Source organism: Bos javanicus, chromosome 9 (genome assembly GCF_032452875.1).
Source record: "Bos javanicus breed banteng chromosome 9, ARS-OSU_banteng_1.0, whole genome shotgun sequence".
Classification (NCBI taxonomy): domain Eukaryota; kingdom Metazoa; phylum Chordata; class Mammalia; order Artiodactyla; family Bovidae; genus Bos; species Bos javanicus.
In genome coordinates this window covers 49,336,803-49,358,975 of record NC_083876.1, presented here as the reverse complement: position 1 = coordinate 49,358,975, position 22,173 = coordinate 49,336,803, and the positions used below count along the sequence as shown (strand labels likewise).

Below are 22,173 nucleotides of genomic sequence, written 5' to 3'. Positions count from 1 at the left end.
TGTACTTATATTGTAATTAGCTGTAATATGTTATCTTTCTATACATTACTAGATTTGATTTGAAGTTTTATATAGGATTTCTACATTTATATTCATGAGAGACACAGCTCTGTTACCTTCCCTTCTGCTAAATTTATCAGGTTTTGGTATTAAGGTTATTCTAATCTCATAAAGTAAGTTGGCCAATATTCCTATCTTTTCTACTATTATAGAGCAGAAAAGAGTTCATGTTCAATTTCTTCCTTAAATGCTGTAAAGAATTCACTAGTGAAATGTTTGGATCAGAAAATTTCTTTGTGGAATGATTTTAAATTTCAGATATAATTGCTTTGATAGACTATTTAAATTTTCTATTTCTTTTTGTGTCAGTTTTAGTAAGCTTTTTTAAAAAAGAATTTCACCATTTGATATAAAATTTAAAAATCTGCATAAATTTTTTCATAATATTTTTATTTAAAATTTTTTTATATCTTTTGATTCCTGATATTGTGTTGTTCCTTCTCTCTTTCTTCTTGACCAGACTAAAGGTTTATCAGTATTATTGATAAACTTTTGGCTTTGCTGATGCTTTTTTGTAATGTATGTTTGGTTTTAATTCATTAATTCTTTCTTATCTATCTTCTCCTTTGAGTTCAATTTGCTAATTTTTTTGCAAATTCTTGAGATGGATATTCAGATACTTCATTTTTCCTCTTTCTTTTAAAATATATATTTATGATCATAAATTTTCTCTTAGCACAGGATAAGCTATGTCCCACATATTAAATATTTTTATATTTTCCAAATTAAAAAAGTGAACATTAGTAGAAATTCTAACACAGTAAAAAAATCTCAATAACTGTTTACAGTATAAATGAGAAATGTGTTTTATCCTTTGCATTTAGAATACAGTAAATGAAGTTCAGTATATTAAGAAGACAGTGATAAAAAGTAGCAAGTGATATATGTTAAGAATGAAAATGTACAAATCTGACAGAGAAAAGATTATTTTTTGCTGAGAAATGAGCAAAGAGTTTGTCAAAGTTGTTGTTCAGTCGCTCAGTTATGTCTGACTCTTTGTGATCCCGTGGACTGCAACACACCAGACTGTCCTGTCCTTCACCATCTCCCAGAGCTTCATCAAACTAATGTCCATTGAGTTGGTGATGCCATCCAACCATTTGTCATCCTCTTCTCCTCCTGCCTTCAATCTTTTCCAGCATCAGGGTCTTTTGCAATGAGTTGGCTGTTCACATCATGTGGTGAAAGTACTGGAACTTCAGCTTCAGCATTAGTCCCTTCAGTGAATATTCAGGACTGATTTCCTTTAGGATTAACTGGTTTGATCTTCTTGCAGTCCAAGTGACTCCCAAGATTCTTCATTTTAAGACAGCTTTTCTACTCACCTCTTTCACTTTCATCAAGAGGCTCTTTAGTTCCTCTGCTTTCTGCTATCATTAAGATCTTTTTTTGAATAGCTCTTCTGTATATTCTTGCCACCTCTTCTCAATATCTTCTGATTCTGTTAGGTCCACACGGTTTCTGTCCTTTATCATGCCCATCTTTGCATGAAATGTTCCCTTGGTATCTCTAATTTACCTGAAGCGATCTCTAGTCTTTCCCATTCTATTGTTTTCTTCTATTTCTTTGCATTGTCCATTTTGTCAAAGGGATGATAGCAAATAAGTGATGGAGACCTCAGGTATGAACCTAAGTGTTCTGGCTCCAGAGTCAACATGACTGAACAAAGTACTTCACTGCTTCTTTTAAACAGCTTTGTTTTTCAGTGAAAATTATAATTTAATGTTGTTTTATTGTGATAAATCTATTGTTTCACTTCAAATAATTTTTCTGAACTACAAGTTTTACTGATTTTTACCTAATAAAATATAAGCACAATAACATCAACCTGCTAAGACATAATCCATTTAAATTAATTTACAGCAAAATTTACCTTGATTCTACTGGGAAAGGTTCATAAAGAAACTTTTTGTAAAAGTCTTTCTTTATGTCATGAACCAGAATTACAGCTTTGCCTTGGTCATCAAACTGAGGCCTCCCAGCACGCCCCATCATCTGGAGTACATCTATAAAAAAGAGGACAAGAGTTATTTTGTAATGTGGCATGTAGCACAAAAAATATTGACGGATTATGGCATGCTTCTACAATACCAGAAAATAAGAAAGAGTATTTTAAGACAAGGGATGCTCTCTTATGCCTACTATAGAGTTCTCTAATAATATAATAACCAATTCACTAAGACAGAAAACTGAGTCCTCAGAAGAGCCTTGCGGTGCATGTAAAAGTAAGAAAGATCAAAGGTTCCTTTAGTTAAATGTTTAACAAATGATATTTAAGAGTTATAACTACTATAATCAAATAAGAGAAAAATAAAACACATAGAAAAACCTCTTTAGCAGGGTAATTTGATTATTTTTACCTATGGTAATGGATCCATTTAGGCCTCATCCTCAACTCACCCACTGTATAAAATTTTTCTTTTATACTGCAGGAGTCTCTGATGTAAATTATTACTGAGAAATGATATAGGTCTTCTATACATTAACTGAGTTAAAATATCCATTTGGTATATCACCCTGTTCAAAACTTACTGAAAATATTCTATCAGGTTTTAAAATATGTTACTTGACTTATACGAATTATAGCAACAAGTGCTTTGGTTCTAGAAATCCTATGGAAACAATCATGTCTATTGAAGGAGATTTAAAATTAAACATAATATTTAATTATAATTTATGGGGGTTCCTTGGTGGCTCAGACGATAAAGAATCTGCCTACAATGCAGGAGACCCAGGTTTGATACCTGGGTCAGGAAGACCCCCAAAGAAGGGAATGGCTATCCATGCCAGCATTCTTGCCTGGAGAATTCCACGGAAAGAAGAGCTTGGTGGGCTACAGTCCATGGGGTAGCAAAGAGTTGGACAGGACTGAACAACACACACAGACACTGAAAGTCACTAATAGCTACTAGTAAAGTAAATGTCGCTCAGTCGTGTCCAACTCTTTGCGACCCCATGGACTGTAGCCTCCCAGGTTCCTCCGTCCATGGGATTTTACAGGCAAGAATACTGGAGTGGGTTGCCATTTCCTTCTCCAGGAGATCTTCCCAACTCAGGGATTGAACCCAGGTCTCCCACATTGTAGGCAGACGCTTTACCGTCTGAGCCACCGGCGAAGTTCCTAATCAGTACTAATCTCTTTTTAATTAAAAAAAAAAAATTATTGTGCTTTTGACATTCATTAACAAATTAGATAAGTAAAAATAAAAATGGCTCAACACTTTGAGTTATATTTTTACTGGAAACAAAAATTTACAATTTGCTCATCATATGTGACCAATTCTCTAAACCTTAATTCATGCAAATTCAAATTCTTAAGACTAAAACAGAAGTCTATTTGTAAATTTAAAAATATTACCTGTAATAGGAAAATCCACATATCGTCGTGTTTTTCCATCATAATATTCTGTTCCCTTAATAATTACTAAATGAGCTGGAAAGTTTACACCCCAGGCTAATGTACTTGTAGCAATAAGAACCTAAAAAATAAAAGATAATATCTTACATCTAACTAAAACACAACTTTCAAGTCACTTTTTTTTTTTTTCAAGTCACTTTTAAATGTCTGTTCATGGAAAAAAAAAATACCTGAATTTTACAATTTACAAATAGTTCCTCTACTGTTTTTCGGTCCCTTTCATGCAACCCAGCATGATGCATTCCTATTCCAAAAGCAAGTGTCAGCTTCAGGTTGGAATCCCTTATTGTTCCAATGATATTCTCCATCTGTGAATAAAAGCACAATTACAAGTTGTAGGTGCACAAGCTTTACATTTTTCATAAGACTATATTTGGTTAATTTTGTTTTTTTAATTCTTATGGGCATAAAAATCTAGGCCGCATCTGCAGTAATGATTAAAGTTAAATTAGTTGAACAGAATATCTGCTTAGTGAGAATGTATAGCCTACATTAATTAAAATTTAAATGCTATCAATCCTATTTTTATGTATCAAGGAAAAAAAAATCTGTACTCATTACCCCTTGATGAGTCACAACTATTAAAAGGGATACAATATTGCCTAAAGATGTTTCAGTGTCTGCTTGTCTTGTTACAGAAAAGACTTCTATTTTTTGGCTCAGTAATAAAAATTTAGGAAGGACAAAAAATTAATAGAAAAAAATCAGTTATAATTTTACCAAAGAGTGAGCATTCATATTTAGACTTTCTCACTGAACTTAGTGACCTGGTGGCAAGTTACATACCCTCTCTATGCCTCAGCTTCTTCATTTAAAAAACCAACCTGGTATATACTTTTACTTACTTCTCATGTTTTGATCAACAGTTCAGTTAAATACTTTTCATTTTTCATTTCATTTAAAAAATTGTTTCATTTTTAATAAATTATCATAAACTTTCATTCAGTTTTATATGTATAATACTAAATTTATAATTTATTATTTATTTGTCTATTTATTTATAAATTTATCAATTTATTTATTTTTTTTTTACTTTATGGACTTAAAATTTAAATTGGCCTTATGTTTTCTTGGTTAGAAAACTGCCTCATCTTGAGATTAAATACATATGCACCTACTATTTCTTTAACTTCTGGTATAGTTTTATTTTTACATTTAAATATTAACTCATAATTTATTTTGTAATAAAAAGTATGGTAGAAATCTAAGCTTATTTTTTCTAAACAGTCCATCAATTATTCTAGCAATATAAAGTAATTCTTATTTATTTATTTTATTTGGTTAAGTAACTCTTTACCTTATTTATTTTAAATGCTAATTTGATTGTATTCAGAATTCTCATACATTCCATGTTTTGCATTGTAAAACAGACTGCATTTCCAGCCTCAGTTTAGCTCACTGAATTTTATATGTACAAACAGTTTCTGAAACTCATATTTTATAAATACTCTCAGAATATAGTGAAATAAATCACTTTCCATTTTCTACATGGAAAATACTTAATACAACACAGATTTTATGCAAAGGGAACAACAAATCCTTTTTTGTTACAAAACCCACTAGTTTTTCTGTGTAGGAAAAAGTTGTTTTATACCAATTATCCAAAAAAAAAAAAAGAAAAGAAAGATGAAGTTTCACTTTATAATAATTATCAGTGTATAAGAAGTAGTGCATAGACTAGGTAACATTTTATTAACATATACATCAGAAATGTCATTTATCCACTTTCCTGAATTGAACGCAATGTATAAACAATTTGCTCTGTTTCACAGTCACAGTATAGTCACCGGGTATTGTTGAGTTATTTTCTTTATAAACTGTTTGCAAGAATATGGAAATGTATTAGCATAAAGACTGACTACAAATGTATGCTATAAAGAAAGGTGCTGTCCTGTCTCACAAATTATGTTAGCCATTCTCAAGTGACAGCCTATTATCCTTTTTTTGTTCAATAGTTCACTGAATAAAATAGCTTCAATTTATGCTATCAAGAATTAATTTGCTGATATTGGAGCTCTGATAATTAGTTTGGGGATTTTTCAGTTTCACATCTTAAATATCACTGTATATTTATAACTTGTATAATTTGCAGTGTTCCATGGTAATGCCAATCATATCGAAAAAATAACACATACAATTTACCATAGGAAAGAAGAAGAGTCCTGTGGCAGGAGGTTTGGCGAGGCAATAATATCTTGTCCTTCCACATCAGGGAAGCCTAGCTGCTTCTCATTCCTCTGCCCCCACTTCCACATAAATCAATGCATTAAAAAGAACTATTTGCCTATCTGAACTGGTAAAGACCTAAAATCCTCATGAGGACAATCACAAAAAACAACTTCTTTTATTACATGGTTACTATAGATGAATTCTGAGTTATCTGTACATTATAAAAAAGCAAAATTTATAGTAATGTTACTCAACCAATAAGCATAAAATATTACTAGGAGAGCCTGTTTAAATTTGAAAATATAATTTTTGACTAGATTATATGCATCTTTACTGCTATACTTAATTTCATCTTGATCAAAACAACATAATATGAGCAAAATTTTTTAGGAATTTAAATATGATAATATATATAATTTGTTGAGTACTTACTAAGTATCAGGCATTGTGCTTATGACTTTACAAAAATGATAACACTTAATTCTTTACATAAAGTAATATAGCTCTAAAGTAACACTCAATTCATTTATACAACACGTTATACTTCAAATTAAAAGACTGGGTAATCTTGAATACTATATAGTAGTTTTTCTCAATTCTGATTCCATGAGAGAACTGAACCTCACAAAAAAATATCTGAATTACTATTGTCTTAATTTTTTCAAGGACAGTTAGTACCATCTAGATGCTTAGGAGAAAGTTCATTTATCACATTCATTGGATGTTGTAGGACATTAAGGCCTAATTTTTGTTAGAAAGCTGCTATTGAATTTTAAAAAGAATAATCATAATTAAAACTCCTTGCTAGAGGAAGTTGTAATGCCACAGTTCACTTCTGTTCAAGTAACAATTGCTATAAGGTACAGGTATCTTTCCAATAAACAGTCTCTGAAATATGTCTGACTATATGTTAGTGAAACCAAAAAATTTTTTTCAATATTAAAAACAAAAGGAAAACAGCCCTACACTTCTCTAAGTATGCTCTTTTTTTTAGGGTGGTTGGGGAGGAGGCACATATGTAAACTGTTGAACCAATTACTTTAACTTAATAGAAATTTTTTTTATATTTTAAATTTATTATACTCAAAAAGCTTTTGTAGAAAGATAGGATTCCATTTAAGTAGATACATTACTCTGCGCCTGAAATACATTCCAGTCAGAATATAATTCAGTGAGTTGATGACAATGCTGGCTCCAAAAGAAAGGAGGAGACCAGATTGGACAAGAATGAGCTAACAGATTGTGCAGCCCAGTTCTGTCCCTTTGAGTGTGATATATTGTTTCAAGATGCTAAAAACCCATACTTTCTCAAAGCATATCTGTTGTGCTGGTTTTCCCATTTTCACAGAATCCTCATTATCAGAACTCTGTACTCTTTTCAAAGCACGTCAGACTCAGACCATATGCCACTGAATAATGCTTATCAATTGTATAAAACACTCAATAAAAGATGCACCACACAGAAGAATAATGAAAGTTACAAACACTTTCTTTTTTAAAAAAATAATTAAATACATCACATCTGGCACAGATGTTAAATGAAGTTAAAACATTTCCTCATAATTACTATTATTCTTAAAATACACTTGTTTATGATACACCCTACAGACTAAACGGGAAAAACAAAAATAAAGGAAACACTTTAGAACATTCTTTTGATCTACTAATATGAAAAAAATTTAAAAGTAATATTAATTAAAGGTAGTATGTTTTCAAACTTTACTGATACACCTCAGAACATATTCTCCTGTGCCCTATCTGAGACCCAAAACAACCACACCTCAAAGTAATTTACCATACTGTTAATATACAAATGTATTTATAAATGATTAAATATAAAATTATATGAGAAGTAAATATGTAAATGAAATCTAAACAATAAGATATAAATCTTTGCTATATCTGCTAAATAAACACAGTATTATTTTCAATGTTTGCTTTTAGTTTAGTCTGATTCTTAATAATAGCAGTATCAAAACTGAGCTATAGGGTGAGATATTAAAATTTTTTCTTTATTAACGTTTCCAACTTAATTCATTATGCTATTGGTCGGAAATCCCAGTATAAGCGCTTCACATGGTGGCTGCCTGCCTGTAAAGAATCTGCCTGTGATGCAGGAGACCTGGGTTCGATCCCTGGGCTGGAAAGATCCCCTGGAGAAGGGAATGGCAACCCACTCCAGTATTCTGGCCTGGAGAATTCCATGGACAGAGGGGCCTGGTGGGCTACAGTACATGGGGTTGCAAAGAGACTCAGACATGAGTCTGAGGGATTAACACTTTCACACTATTAATTTCTGAACATATATTTTATGCTCATTTCAATTTTTGGTGAGTGCAAATTTCAAAACATTCTTGGAGAGCATTTTCATAGATGTCTGCTCTTAAAATGCAAACAGGGACTTCCCTGGTGGTCCAGTGGTTAACAATCTGCCTTGCAATGTAGGGGATGTGGGTTTGATTCCTGAGATCCCACATGCTGCAGAGCAACTGAGCCTGCAGGCTGCAACGACTGAGCCTGTTCGCCACAACTAGAGAGTCCGTGCGCTGCCAACAAAAGATCCTGCGTGATACAACAAAGATCTCACATGCTGCAACTAAGGCCCGAGGTGGCCAAATAAATTAGGAAATAAATAAATATTAAAAGATAACCAAAATACAGAGAAAGTTGATAAAAGGGACATTATAGCATTATAATCTAAAGCAGCATAATTTTAAGCAAACAAATACTATATTAATATGAATTAAATCTGTGAAGGATCACAAGTAAAAGATTATGAATATATGATCAAATTTTACCACAGAGCTTTCAGCAAAAGAATATCTGTTTAAAAAAGTGCTATTCAATGTAACGACATTTACCGAACATTTAACTGTGTTCTAGGTCTGTCCTAAGCACATTAAATATACTAATACATTTAATCCTCACAAGAATCCTGTTGGGATAGGATTACTATCATCCTTTCATAGATTAAAGGATGAGCTCAGAAGTGAAACACCTGACCAAGGTCACTAGCTTGCAGTGGGTAGTCAGTCCAGAACCTGGGAAGCCAGGATCCAGTCCATGCTCTCCACCACAATGCCACCCTCTAACCACCACGTGAATGAGGGATGTTTCAAGTACCTACTTGAAGTAATGACATCATCCACTTGGCTGAGGGTTAGACCTCATTGTTTTAAACAGTATGAAAAAAATAGGTGAGATTTGAAATCATGAGTAATGTCCCAGACTCACGCAGCTGGGAAACTCTATACAGGTGATCTGCAAATTTCTTTTATACTGTTGATTTCTTCTCCTATGCTCACAATGAAGAATACTCACAATTAATTATCTTCTTCTTTAAACTATCACCTATTATTGAAAATGGCACAGTTCTTTTTGGTTGCTTGCATTTGATATTTTAGCTACCATCTCTATCAAAAGACACACACCCCCACTTTGACTTTTCCATTTTCTCTAGACAGCATGTTGTCCATGATTCCACAACTATGCGGGGCAATAAAAAAACACAACTGTGAGATAGCCACTCTGATCTGCAGCTCACATGCTCTGCTCCCTTGCTTTGTGCTATTGGGCAAGTCACTTAATTCTTTTAAGTTTTCAGTTCCTGCATCAGTAAAACTGGGATAACAGGAGCAATCCTCCCAGAATTCATGATTAAATGGGATAAGGTAAACCTTTAGGGAACGATTAAAATACTTGATAAATATATCAGTTATTACTAAGCATATTAAGAGCTTTACCTCTTTAGTCAATAGGACATATATAATATCAACTAAGACAAAACAAAAAAGAAAAGTCTCATATCTTGAAGCTGCCCTTAATTACACAAACACTCCATGAGGCCCAACTCAGTATGTCCAATGCTCAGCAAATCTGCAGATAATGTCTGTTTTAATACTTAACATTCTTAGCCTAATAGTCTTCTGTATTGGACAGTCCTTAACCCACTCCAGTACTCTAGCCTGGAAAATTCCATGGACTGAGGAGCCTGATAGGCTACAGTCCATGGGGTCGCAAAAAATCGGACATGACTGAGAGACTTCACTTTAAGAGGTCTGAAGCTTGATCAAAATAGAAAGCATGTGGGATGGGACTGTTGTATCATGAACTAAATCTATTTTAATTTGATAAAACAGACCTTTTAAGTTAAAAATATGGTTACCTTCATTACAGTCAACTTAATTTCTGATTTTCAAAAATGTCAACATCCATCTTCAAAGCCTGGCGCTAAATTCTTACCTATAGGAAGAGGTCAGTATGTATATGTTGAATGAAAAAGCAAATGAATAAAAGAAAGCTATAGTAAAATGTCAGAAGAAACTCCACCAAACCTGAACTTGTGATGATTTTGTATAAACCTAGAGTTCATCTATGAAGGCTTTACTTGTACTATAGTGGGGTGAGTTATGTTTAGCTTAAAAAGAGAAAAATTTTCAAGCATCAAAAAATTCCTTCAGTATGAAGCATGTGGTGTGCATGCATGCTCAAGTTGCTCAGTTGTGTTCGACTCTTTTGCAACCCCATGAACTGTAGCCTTCCATGGAATTCCTCTGTTCATGGAATTTTCCAGGCGAGAATGCTGGAGTGGGTTGCCTTTTTCTCCTCCAAGGGATCTTCCCACCCAGGGATCCAACCAGCATCTCCTGCATTGCTAAGAGGATTCTTTACCACCGAGCTGCCTGGGAACCCCCATTAAGCAAGTGGAAACAACATCAGTTCTACTTTTCATGAATGTGCTCCTAGTGTGCACCTATGCAGTTTTTCATGAATTCACTTTGAAGCATTGTATAAAATTATAATTAGCACATTTCCTTAATAACGCTCAATGTCATCTACCTAAGTCATATAGCCAATTGATTTGAATTAACAAATTAACAGTATTGTTTAACAATACTATGTTTCAAGGAATTTTTATCTTCCATACTTTGATTTTCATGTTCCACATCTAGATACCTTTCATACAGTCAGAAAGCTATTCCCTCTCCTGCTTCAGATTATTTCCCCGAATCCACCTTCTGGTGGCACCGTAGACCTTAGAGTAAACTCAAACACTGTGGCGCAGGACCTTTAGGGCAAAAAATATTGTAGAATTGTGTTTAATTCATTCCTACTTGTAACGATGTAAGGACAAAAAAAAAAAAAAAAGGTAGTTCTCTTTGATGTGCTTTTCTTTTAGCTACCTGGACCTTATTTAACACTGGGGAGGAAGAAAGGGTTAGCTATGCTGCTAACCCGATAGATAAGTAGAGGAGATGAGGAGGAGAATGTAAGACAGACTGAAGAATAAAGTCTAATCTTCAGCCAGGGTTCTGTTTTCCCATTCCAGATATGCATCTCATCCAAAGTGTGAGTGATGAAATAAGCGCAGTATTCTGAGCTTTCAATCAGGAAACCCACTCAGAAGAAAGGGTGTTCCCTCTGCTCTTTTATCTTGCAGAGCAGGCTGGCAACTATCCAGATCTCAGCACCATTCACCCTGCACACTGAACTAGCAGAATATTTGGCAGAATCCAACAGACTGTACTTGTTAGGTACTAAATTATAACATTAATTAAATTACATGGAAAAGCTTCTAGAAGGAGCTGTATATGCTATTTGCTTCCATTTCCTTCCCCGCCCACCCATTTACTCAGCTCATTCCAAACTGGCTTATGTTCACAACATGTCACTGACCGTACTTGCCAAGTTCGTTTAGGACGTCCAAGTGCTAAATCCCATGAGTGTTTCTCTGTTCTTATCTCACTCAACTCCCATTAATATCTGATGGAGTCAAGCACTCCTTCCTTCATGAACCCCTCTTGCCTACAGAGTTCAGGATGCTATCTTTCCACACTGGCACCACTATCTCTGGGTCCTTTGCCAGCTCCTGATTTTCTCCTAAGCTCACAATGACAGTCCCTCAGGCCTGCCTTCTAAGCTCCACACTCTCTGAGGGTCTCAGTTGCTTACTTGGGTTCAAAGGCTGCTTCTTCACAGATGCTCCAAAGTTCATGTGTTCATCTCACTCACTCTGTGAGTTTTACAGACTTAACTATATTTAACTCCTTGAAAGTCTTGCTGTGCTGAGTTTAGTTGTGTCCAACTCTGAGCAACCCCATGGACTGCAGCCTGCCAGGCTCCTCTGTCCATGGGGATTCTCCAGGCAAGAATACTGGAGTAGACTGCCATGCCCTCCTCCAGGGTTGAAAGTCTTAGAGATATAACTTAATATGTCAAAAACATAACTTTTCCCCCTTTTCTTTCCATTTGTTTTTAAAGCTCAAATCTGTTTTCTGTCTTCCTCTTTCCATCCTAAATCTGTCTCTGCCTTCCTCTCTATCCTACAGGCTCAGCTCTCCCCATTTCAATACAAGACACTATTACTTACTCAGACGTTTAGAGTTAATAACTGGGGCACAATTCTTGATTCTTTTCATTTTTTCAATCACCATTTCTTATTTATTAGACAGTCCTACTGAATCTAATCCCAAATACATCTTTTAATTCCTATTGTTACCACTCTTAGGTGGCCTTGAGGTCACCACCATCATTAATTCCCTGCATACTTCCACTTCAAACTATTCTCCACCAAGCAGCAAAATGAAGTGAAAGTGAAAGTCACTCAGTTGTGTCTGACTCTTTATGACCCCATGGACTATACATTCCATGGAATTCTCCAGGCCAAAATACTAGAGTGGGTAGCCGTTCCCTTCTCCAGGGGATCTTCCCAACTCAGGGATCGAACCCAGGTCTCCCACATTACAGGCAGGTTCTTTACCAGCTGAGCCACCAAGGAAGCCCAAGAGTCCTGGAGTGGTAGCCTATCCCTTTTCCGGTGGATCTTCAAGACCCAGGATTTGAATTGGGGTCTCCTGCATTGCAGGAGGATTCTTTACTAGCATACTTCCACTTCAAACTATTTTCCACTAGGCAGCAAAAGTGATTTTAAAACGTTTAGCTTAAAAGCCTTCAAAGCCCGGGGACACCCCCTTCCTTAGATTCAGCTTAGTCTGCTTCCTCACTTCCTTCAGTTATTTGTTCAAAAGTACCTTCATCAGGGAGGGCTCCTCAACTTGCATTACTCTACAACATTTCACTACTATCCCTGGCACCCCCTATACTCTTTACTTTAATTATTTTTTCTCCCCACATCAATGATCACAATCTGACATACTTGTTTATTAGCCATCATTCCCACCAGTGTTAATCCCACAGGGCAGGAACTTTACCCGCCTGACATAAGAAGGAGCTCAATAAGTGTTGATTTAATACATGAATACATGAATGTCTTCTCATAGTACTGAGAATAAAAATCCAAACTCCTTAACTATGGGTCAGTGGCCTTGCATGAGCTGGGTCTGGCTTGTCTCTCAAACATAACTTGTACCACCCTCCTCCTAGCTTATTCTACTCCAGCTGAACCTGAACTTCTCTCAGTTCCTTTAACATGCTGTTCCTTCACCTGCAAGGCTGTTATCATCTCTCTTGGTGTAGCCAGCTTGTTCTCATGCTTCGGTGCTCAGCTTAAATGCCATCTCCTTAGAGAACGCTTCTTTGACCATTCTACTTAATGAAGAACCTCCCATTCCTCTATTGTATTTCATTTCTTATTGCCTTCTTCTATAGCAATTTTGATAACTGATATCAACTATTTATTTAATCATGTATATATTTTTAAACTTCTATTTTCTTCACTTAAGCTTTTTGAGATTTGGGATCAATAAGGCTAACACGTGTGCCTAGTAAGTTGTAGACATTCAATAAATAGATGTTAAATAAATGAACACTTCACTGATTCTGTTAAGAGCTACCTATTGATTTAAGTGAGAGGATTATTTAATGGATATTTTTGAGAGGGGAGAGAAAGAATTCCTAATTATGTAATGTCAGGTAAACTTGCAACTGAAGCTGCTGATCATGAATTGGATGTCGTCTGCTGTATAAGCACTCATCATTAGGAGAAATAAAAGGACCCAATGGAAAAATATTACAAAATGTGATCCATGAACCGTCCATGTGTGCTTATTCCTGCCATACCATCTCTACTTCAGTCCACCCACGTAGGCCCCATGGGGTACTTTTTATGTGAAACTGACTGAGGGAAGAAAAATTTCAAATGGCTTTGAACAAGATGGTAGCACTATAAGAAGTACATTGCCGTGGTATTATGGTCACTTGATGCATGACTCTAAAGAAAGAAGTAAAAGTTGACTGTAATGTATTTCCCTGTCACTTTACTGTAAAATAGAGATGGAGCGAACTGATCATCCACTTTTTACTCTGTAGTTACTGATTAGCCAAATGGCCAGGAGCTTGGCAAGAGTGCTACCAGAGAACAAGTGGCAAGAAAGCAGAAGTTTTATGTGGATGAACTTTTAAAACAGTCCGAGAATAAACAGCTCCCTATATCCCATGAAGATGTTTACCAAAAAGTTAACAGCAGTGTGGAAAACGCTGTTAACAGTCTAGTGGGCATCTGAGGGCACCCAACAGCCTCTCTCCCAGGCCCTAGGTCTTGTGCAATGGTTCATGTACTAAGTGGCTCCATCCCGGGAGAGATGAACTCTGCCTGAGCTAAACACAGGCTTCCATCTCCTCGGGCAGACAGACCCACTGCTGCTGCTGCTCAGCACCTAATATGCGAGCGACGCATAAAAGCCTGGGCCCGTTGTAAGTACTTTCCCCATGGGAACAGACAGCTACTTGAAATTATACTGGACCCTTTTGAGCACAGAGGGGACATCTACTTGAGACAATGTCTAGAATGGACACTATAGATTTTGATTCTCCTATGCTGCCCATCATGTCCTGTCAGTGCCTTGAATGGCAGGATAACTGAAGAAGGCTTATACATCATCATGATCTCCTGTACGATAATGCTTCTTACTGAGGAACTCACGTGATAGAGAAAGATTAAGACAAAGAATGCCAGGAGATCCCCTGTTCTTACTATGTCTCTCATTACCCAGAAAGAGCTGCCTTTATAGATCAATGACTCAGAGAGAATGTGTATGGATGCATTTGGGCAGCAGAAGGGCTGTGCTGAACCTTCACTGTTTATAGGCAGCCTGTGCCTGAACATCTCTCAATACAGGCCAAAGAAGAAAAGATATTCCTTACCCCTGCTGCATGCTAGATACTGAAGCTTAGGCACTTAGATGTTTCTGTCTTGGACCTGAAGCTCGAGTTCAACTCAATTCAGTTGCTCAGTGGTGTCCAGCTCTTTGTGACCCCGGGGACTGCAGCACACCAGGCTTCTCTGTCCATCACCAACTCCCAGAGCTTGTTCAAACTAATGTCCATTGAGTTGGTGATACCATCCAACCATCTCATCGTCTGTCGTCCCCTTCTCCTCCTGCCTTCAATCATTCCCACCATCAGGGTCTTTTCAAATGAGTCAGTTCTTTGCACCAGGTGGCCAAAGTATTGCAGTTTCAGCTTCAGCTTCAGTCTTTCCAATGAATATTCAGGACTGATTTCCTTTAGGATGGACTGGCTTGATCTCCTTGCAGTCCCAGGGACTCTCAAGAGTCTTCTCCAACACCACAGTTTGAAAGCATCAATTCTTCGGCACTCAGCTTTCTCTATGGTCTAATTCTCTTATCCATATATGACTATTGGAAAAACAATGGCTTTGACTAGATGGACCTTTGTTGGTAAAGTAATGTCTCTGCTTTTTAATATGCTGTCTAGGTTAGTCATAGCTTTTCTTCCAAGGAGCAAGTGTCTTTCAGTTTCATGGCTGCAGTCACCATCTGCAGTGACTTTGGAGCTCAAGAAAATAGAGTCTGTCACTGTTTTCATTGTTCCCAATCTATTTGCCATGAAGTGATGGGACCGGATGCCATGATCTTCATTATTTGAATGCTGAGTTTTAAGCCAGCTTTTTCACTCTCCTCTTTTACTTTCATCAAGTGGCTCTTTAGTTCCTTTTGCTTTCTGCCATAAGGATGTTGTCATCTGCATATCTGAGATTATTGATATTTCTCCCTGCAATTTTGATTCCAACTTGTCCTTCATCCAGTCTGGCATTTCGCATATGATGTATTCTGCATATAAGTTAAATAAGCAAGGGGGCAATATACAGCGGTGATGTACTCCTTTCCCAATTTGAAACCAGTCTGTTGTTCCATGTCCAGTTCTAACTGTTGCTTCCTGACCTGCATACAGATTTCTCAGGAGGCAGGTAAGGTGGCCTGGTATTCCCATCTCTTTAAGAATTTTTCAGTTTGTGGTGATACACACAGTCAAAGGCTTTGGCGTAGTCAATGAAACAGAAGTAAATGTTTTTCTGGAATTCTCTTGCTTTTTTGATGATCCAACAGATGTTGGCAACTTGACCTCAGGTTTCTCTGTCTTTTCTAAATCCAGCTTGAACATCTGGAAGTTCATGGTTCACATATTGTTGAAGCCTAGCTTAGAGAATTTTGAGCATTATGTTGCTAGTGTGTGAGATGACTGCAATTGTGTGGTGGTATTCTTTGGCATTGCCCTTCTTTGGAGCTGGAATGAAAACTGACCTTTTCCAGTCCTCTGGTCTTGCTGAGTTTTTAAATTTGCTGGCATTCTGTGTGCAGTGCTTTAATAGCATCATCTTTTAGGATTTGAAATAGCTCAGCTGGAATTTCATCACCTTCACTAGTTTTGTTCATAGTGATGATTCCTAAGGCCCACTTGACTTTGCACTCCAGGATGTCTGGTGCTAGGTGAGTGATTATACCATCGTGGTTATCTGGGTCATGAAGATCTTTTTTGTATAGTTCTTCTGTGTATTCTCGCTACCTCTTCTTAATAGCTTCTGGTTCTGTTAGGTCCACACCGTTTCTGTCCTTTATTGTACCCATCTTTGCATGACAGATGATGCTATGAACATAATGCACTCAATATGCCAGCAAATTTGGAAAACTCAGTAGTGGTCACAGGACTGGAAAAGGTCAGTTTTCATTCCAATCTCAAAGAAAGGCAATGCCAAAGAATGCTCAAACTACTGCACAATTGCATTCATCTCACACGCTAGTAAAGTAATGCTCAACATTCTCCAAGCCAGGCTTCAGCAATAAGGTGAACCATGAACTTCCAGATGTTCAAGCTGGTTTTAGAAAAGGCAGAGGAACCAGAGATCAAATTGCCAACATTTGCCGGATCATGGAAAAAGCAAGAGAATTCCAGAAAAACATCTATTTCTGCTTTATTGACTATGCCAAAGCCTTTGACTGTGTGGATCACAATCAACTGTGGAAAATTCTGAAAGAGATGGGAACACCAGACCACCTGACCTGCCTCTTGAGAAACCTATATGCAGTTCAGGAAGCAACAGTTAGAACTGGACATGGAACAACAGACTGGTTCCAAATAGGAAAAGGAGTATGTCAAGGCTGTATATTGTCACCCTGCTTATTTAACTTATATGCAGAGTACATCATGAGAAATGCTGGACTGGAAGAAGCACAAGCTGGAATCAAGATTGCCGGGAGAAATATCAATAACCTCAGATATGCAGATGATACCACCCTTACGGCAGTGGTCATGTATGGATGTGAGAGTTGGACTATAAAGAAAGCTGAGCGCCGAAGAATTGATGCTTTTGAACTGTGGTGTTGGAAAGGACTCTTGAGAGTTCCTTGAACTGCAAGGAGATCCAACCAGTCCATCCTAAAGGAGATCAGTTCTGGGTGTTCACTGGAAGGATTGATGTTGAAGCTGAAACTCCAATAATTTGGCCACCTCATGTGAAGAGTTGACTTATTGGAAAAGACTATGATGCTGGGAGGGACTAGGGGCAGGAGGAGAAGGGGACGACAGAGGATGAGATGGCTGGATGGCATCACCGATTCGATGGACGTGAGTCTGAGTGAACTCCGGGAGCTGGTGATGGACAGGGAGGCCTAGAGTGCTGTACTGCATGAGGTCGCAAAGAGACAGACATGACTCAGCAACTGAACTGAACTTGCATGACACAGTCCCTTGGTATCTCTAATTTTCTCTAGTGTTTCTCATTCTATTGTTCTCTATTTCTTTGCACTGATCACTAAAGAAAGCTTTCTCATCTCTCCTTGCTATTCTTAGAACTCTGCATTCAGATGGATATATCTTTCCTTTTCTCCTTTGTCTTTCTCTTCTTTTCTCAGCTATTTGTAAGTCCTCCTCCAAGAACTATTTTGCCTTTTTGTATTTCTTTTTCTTGGGGATGGTTTTGATCACGGCCTTCTGTACAATGTTATGAACCTCTCTCTGTAGTTCTTCAGGCACTTTATCAGATCTAATCCCTTGAATCTATTTGTCACTTCTGCTGTACAATCATAAGGGATTTGATTTAGGTCATACCTGAACGGTCTAGAGGTTTTCCCTACTTTCTTCAATTTAAACGTGAATTTTGCAATAAGCTTGAGAGAGTGATGCAAGACCCAACCATTTGGGGTTAATGGTGGGAGTGGTGGCTGTCCAACTGAGAAATCCAAGACGCATAGCAGCACATGCCTACAAACCTTTGGAATCACTGCAGGAGCCTTCATAATGGTAAATATGAAAGAACATTACTATTATTAGAGTTTTCTCATTCTGCAGTATGATTTCACATCAGTGATACTTTCTAATATTTTACTTTGATGCTTTACTGGGTTAAGAATCTAGTTAGATAATTTCTTTTGTCTTTGCTGATAATCAAAATAGAACACATATATTCTTCCTTGGTCACATTCTGTTTCTCCATCCTCTTCAGATTTGCCGTAGCTTTCTTTCCTCCCTCCCCTGAATCCCTCCCTTCCCACCTCCACATCTAGGGACACTTCCTGACTTCACACCATTCAACTGAAGAATTATTTTGATGCTACTATCTTCCACAGGGTCTCCCTACTCTATAGCTGCTGGGATAACTGCTCCCATGCTTACCCTGCCTCCTTTGAATGCTCAAGTTTCCTACCCAGAGTACTCATGACGTACCACAGAACACCAACCTGACACTGTCCAAGAAGCAGCAACAGGAATAGTTACTAAATGTCTAGGCCAGGATATCATGGAGAGTAACTCTTACAAAAATTGAAGCCTTGAAAAATCCTAATTCATTTAGAGGATTCAACAGTGAAAACTTACTTTATAGTAGGTTTCAGTATAATTAGATGAATTCACATAATAATCAGTTGTAAACCCTCAGAGAATTTGGCTTTAAAGGTGATGGATTTTAGTGGCAGGAATAAAAACAAAGCTTGGGTTGTCTTATTCTTGAGATGTGCTTAGTGAAACAAAATGTCCAGAAACGACATAATTTCCAACTGGCCTATTTTAGCAATGAAATATATGAAACAGCAAAAACCATGTAGGTAATTTCTGTATGTTCTAATAAGCCTTGGTGATAGATTTTTTGCTGATAAAAAAAAAAATACAAAACAGAAGTAGTTTCATACAATGGTGAGCAGTCCAGAGTTTCTAAGGCCTCACACCTTTAAATGAAAAATAAAGAATAGTAGAGTTGAACTACAGCTGGGGAGAGCACATGAGGTTCACATTTGAGGTTCATGTGAGTCACATATGTGCTAAAGGCACAGTTCTTATATAAATATGCTTTGAGCACACATCCCCAAATGTAAATAGCTACCTTGTACCCTGACTTCAAAGAAAAGTCTCCATTAGGAACACTGCTAGGGATAAGAAACAAGAGGAAAAAAACAAAACCAAAAAGAAAATAAGGTTAGATAGATGCTGTATATAAACTAAACTGCATACAGGTATATATTTCATACATCTATTTTTCAGCATTTCCTTTAAGTCAAGATAATGTTTAAATACAACAGGGTCATTTATTTGGGCATAATAAGTAAATAACACAGGATAAGGAACTTTTGACAAAATTATTTTGATTTTAAATTATCTTGAATTATATACCATGTATATACCTACAAATCACATTAAAGGAGTAATGACAAAACTTGAAAGATAAATGATGCCTTCACCCTACTTCATGGGTTATGTGATAGCTTTTACATGAAGTTAATTTTGGGTTCTGCTACTTATTAGTGATTAATAAGGTCATCTGTGGTCCTACATAAGAACATCTTGAAATATTAACTGTTGCTAGTTAACTAATGTTAACATGTGACTGTAATATACACAGGACCATCCAACCCTAAATGAGTTGTGAGACATGGAAGGGGAGGAATATGTGACTGTTGAGACTGGCACTCGTAGGCTAGGAGCACTGTGATTACTGTCCTTCAGGCCACAAGAGATGTGCAGGGAGAAGGAAGACAATGCAACAGTTTTATCACTGATTTCAGCTACTTTTTTCCAATCGTAACTCCAGCTAGGAACATATTTTAAAAAACCAGAAAAGTGTAAGGAAGAAAAAATCACTATCTATCAATCTATGGCAGGAGATAGGAGAATACCTACATTTAGAAGTACTGGAAGGAATCACAAAGAATCATATTAACAGACTGTTTCACATAAAATGCAAAAACTGCCATTTGAAAAAACTAAAAGACACTCAGTGAACTACCAAAATTTACTAATAAAGCAGATGGAAGGTTAATACATGTATATATAACTAATACATACATATGGAAAAAAGTAACATACTTCATGAGTGACATGTCTCATACCAGGCATACCTCATTTTATTGTGCTTTGCAAATAATGTGGCTTTATTTTTTCTTTACAAACGGAAGGTCTGTGGCAATTTCATGTTGAACAAGTCTATCAACACCATTTTTCCAACAACATTTGCTCACTTCATGTCTCTGTGTCATATTTTGGCAATTCCCTCAGTATTTCAAACTTTTTCATCATTATTTTATTTGTTATGATGATCTGTGATCAGTGATCTTTGATATTACAATTATGACTTATGGAAGGCTCAGATGATGATGGTGAGTGTTTTTTTTAGCAATACAGTCTTTTTATAATAGATTAAGTTATGTACTTTTTTAAAGACATAATACTATTGCACACTTAGATGACTATAGTATAGTGTAAATGTAACTTTTATTAAGCACTAGGAAAACAAAAATTTTGTGTGATTAGCTTTACTGCAATGTTTGTTTTATTGCAGTAGCTGGAACCCAATCCACAATATCTCTAAGGTATGCCTGTATAAAGTTTTAGGGGTGTATGCATGGGTATATGGTATTTCAATTTGGTAAGGTTCCCACACAAATATATTTTTAAAATGCTGTACTGCAACAGATAAAAGCCCAAAGGAATGAAGGGACAAAAGAGAATAAAATTAAATATATGGAAAAAAATGTTCAACTACAAAAAAATTAAGGCACACATTAAAACACTAAAACAAGAAACATTCTATCTATAACAATAAATTACAACAAGTGAGCATATACTGAGACTGTTACTCTCATACACTGCTGACAATTCATACATCAATAGGGATAATCAAAATTGGTACAGCCCTTTTAGAAAGTAATTATCAGTGTGTATGAAAAATTATAAAAAATGGCTACATTATTTGAACCATTAATTTAAAATTTATAAGTCTGTACTCAGGAAATAACTCTAAATAAAGAAAAACCCATAATAATAAAGATGAATGATTATTTAATTATAGGAGAAAAGTACAATGGAATAGTCATATAATAGAATTATGCAGATATGAAAACATTTTAATGATGCTTATTACTTAAAGGACAATAATAGGCTTTACTTTATCAGTGTTTTCTAAATTTCTGAAGATGGTCATGTTATATAGTTTATACAAAGTTAATTTTGCAAAATTGATTATGAATTTCAAGAGCAGTGAACATTCAAATATTATGAAAAAACTTAGCCAAATATTAAAATATACATAGGTGATGAAGTTAAAGGGAGAAATACAGTAATAAATGGGAAGCCTGGGTGACTCAATGGTAAAGAATATGCCTGCAAGGCAGGAGGCATGGGTTTGATCCCTGGATCAGGAATCTCTCCTGGAGAAGGAAATGGCAACCCACTCCAGTATTCTTGCCTGGGAAATCCCATGGACAGAGGAGTCTGGTGGGCTACAGTCCACGGGGTTGCAAAGAGTTGGACATGACTTAAAAACAACAGCAATGGTAATAAATAGATTAAAACTAAACATAATTATATATGTAATTCCCATTACGCTATAATACACACTAATTTGACAGGTATAAGAAGTAGAATTAAAATATGTTGCTTACCTCTCTTTCATCCATATTCAACCACTGCTTTGGATCTTCTTCAGTAGCTAGAAAGGCTATCAATTCCAAAGCAGTAAGGCGAGTTTGACGTCTTGATGAGACAAATATCAAAACAGGTTTGGCTGGAGAATGGCTTCTAATTGCTGTTGAAAAATTGTAGAAAATAAAATAGTAAGCCACTTAAACCAGAATCTGAATTTCATTAGGATATCAAACAAATGCATGAAAACTAAGGATGTAAATGATTTAATCGAATTCTTAATTTGGTCATGAAATTTTGACATTATACTGGAGAAATGATAGGAAAGGAAAGGTAGCTGTCTCTACTTAGCGGAATTTTTTGCCCAAGACAGGGAAAAGTGAACTATCTTGACTCCTGGTTCAGTTCTGACCTGCCAA

General features: G+C 36.2%; 1 protein-coding gene across 1 annotated transcript in view; it reads right to left on the bottom strand.

Annotated features, from left to right (window-relative positions):
• Nucleotides 1-22,173, bottom strand: part of ASCC3 (activating signal cointegrator 1 complex subunit 3) — a 335,161-nt gene that overhangs the window by 83,871 nt on the left and 229,117 nt on the right. The window contains exons 30-33 of the mRNA XM_061427741.1: nt 21,775-21,917; nt 3,649-3,786; nt 3,419-3,539; nt 1,934-2,066 (exon numbers count right to left, since the gene is read on the bottom strand). Of these exons, the coding sequence (XP_061283725.1) occupies nt 1,934-2,066; nt 3,419-3,539; nt 3,649-3,786; nt 21,775-21,917 (535 nt within the window). The remainder of the gene's footprint in view (nt 1-1,933; nt 2,067-3,418; nt 3,540-3,648; nt 3,787-21,774; nt 21,918-22,173) is intronic.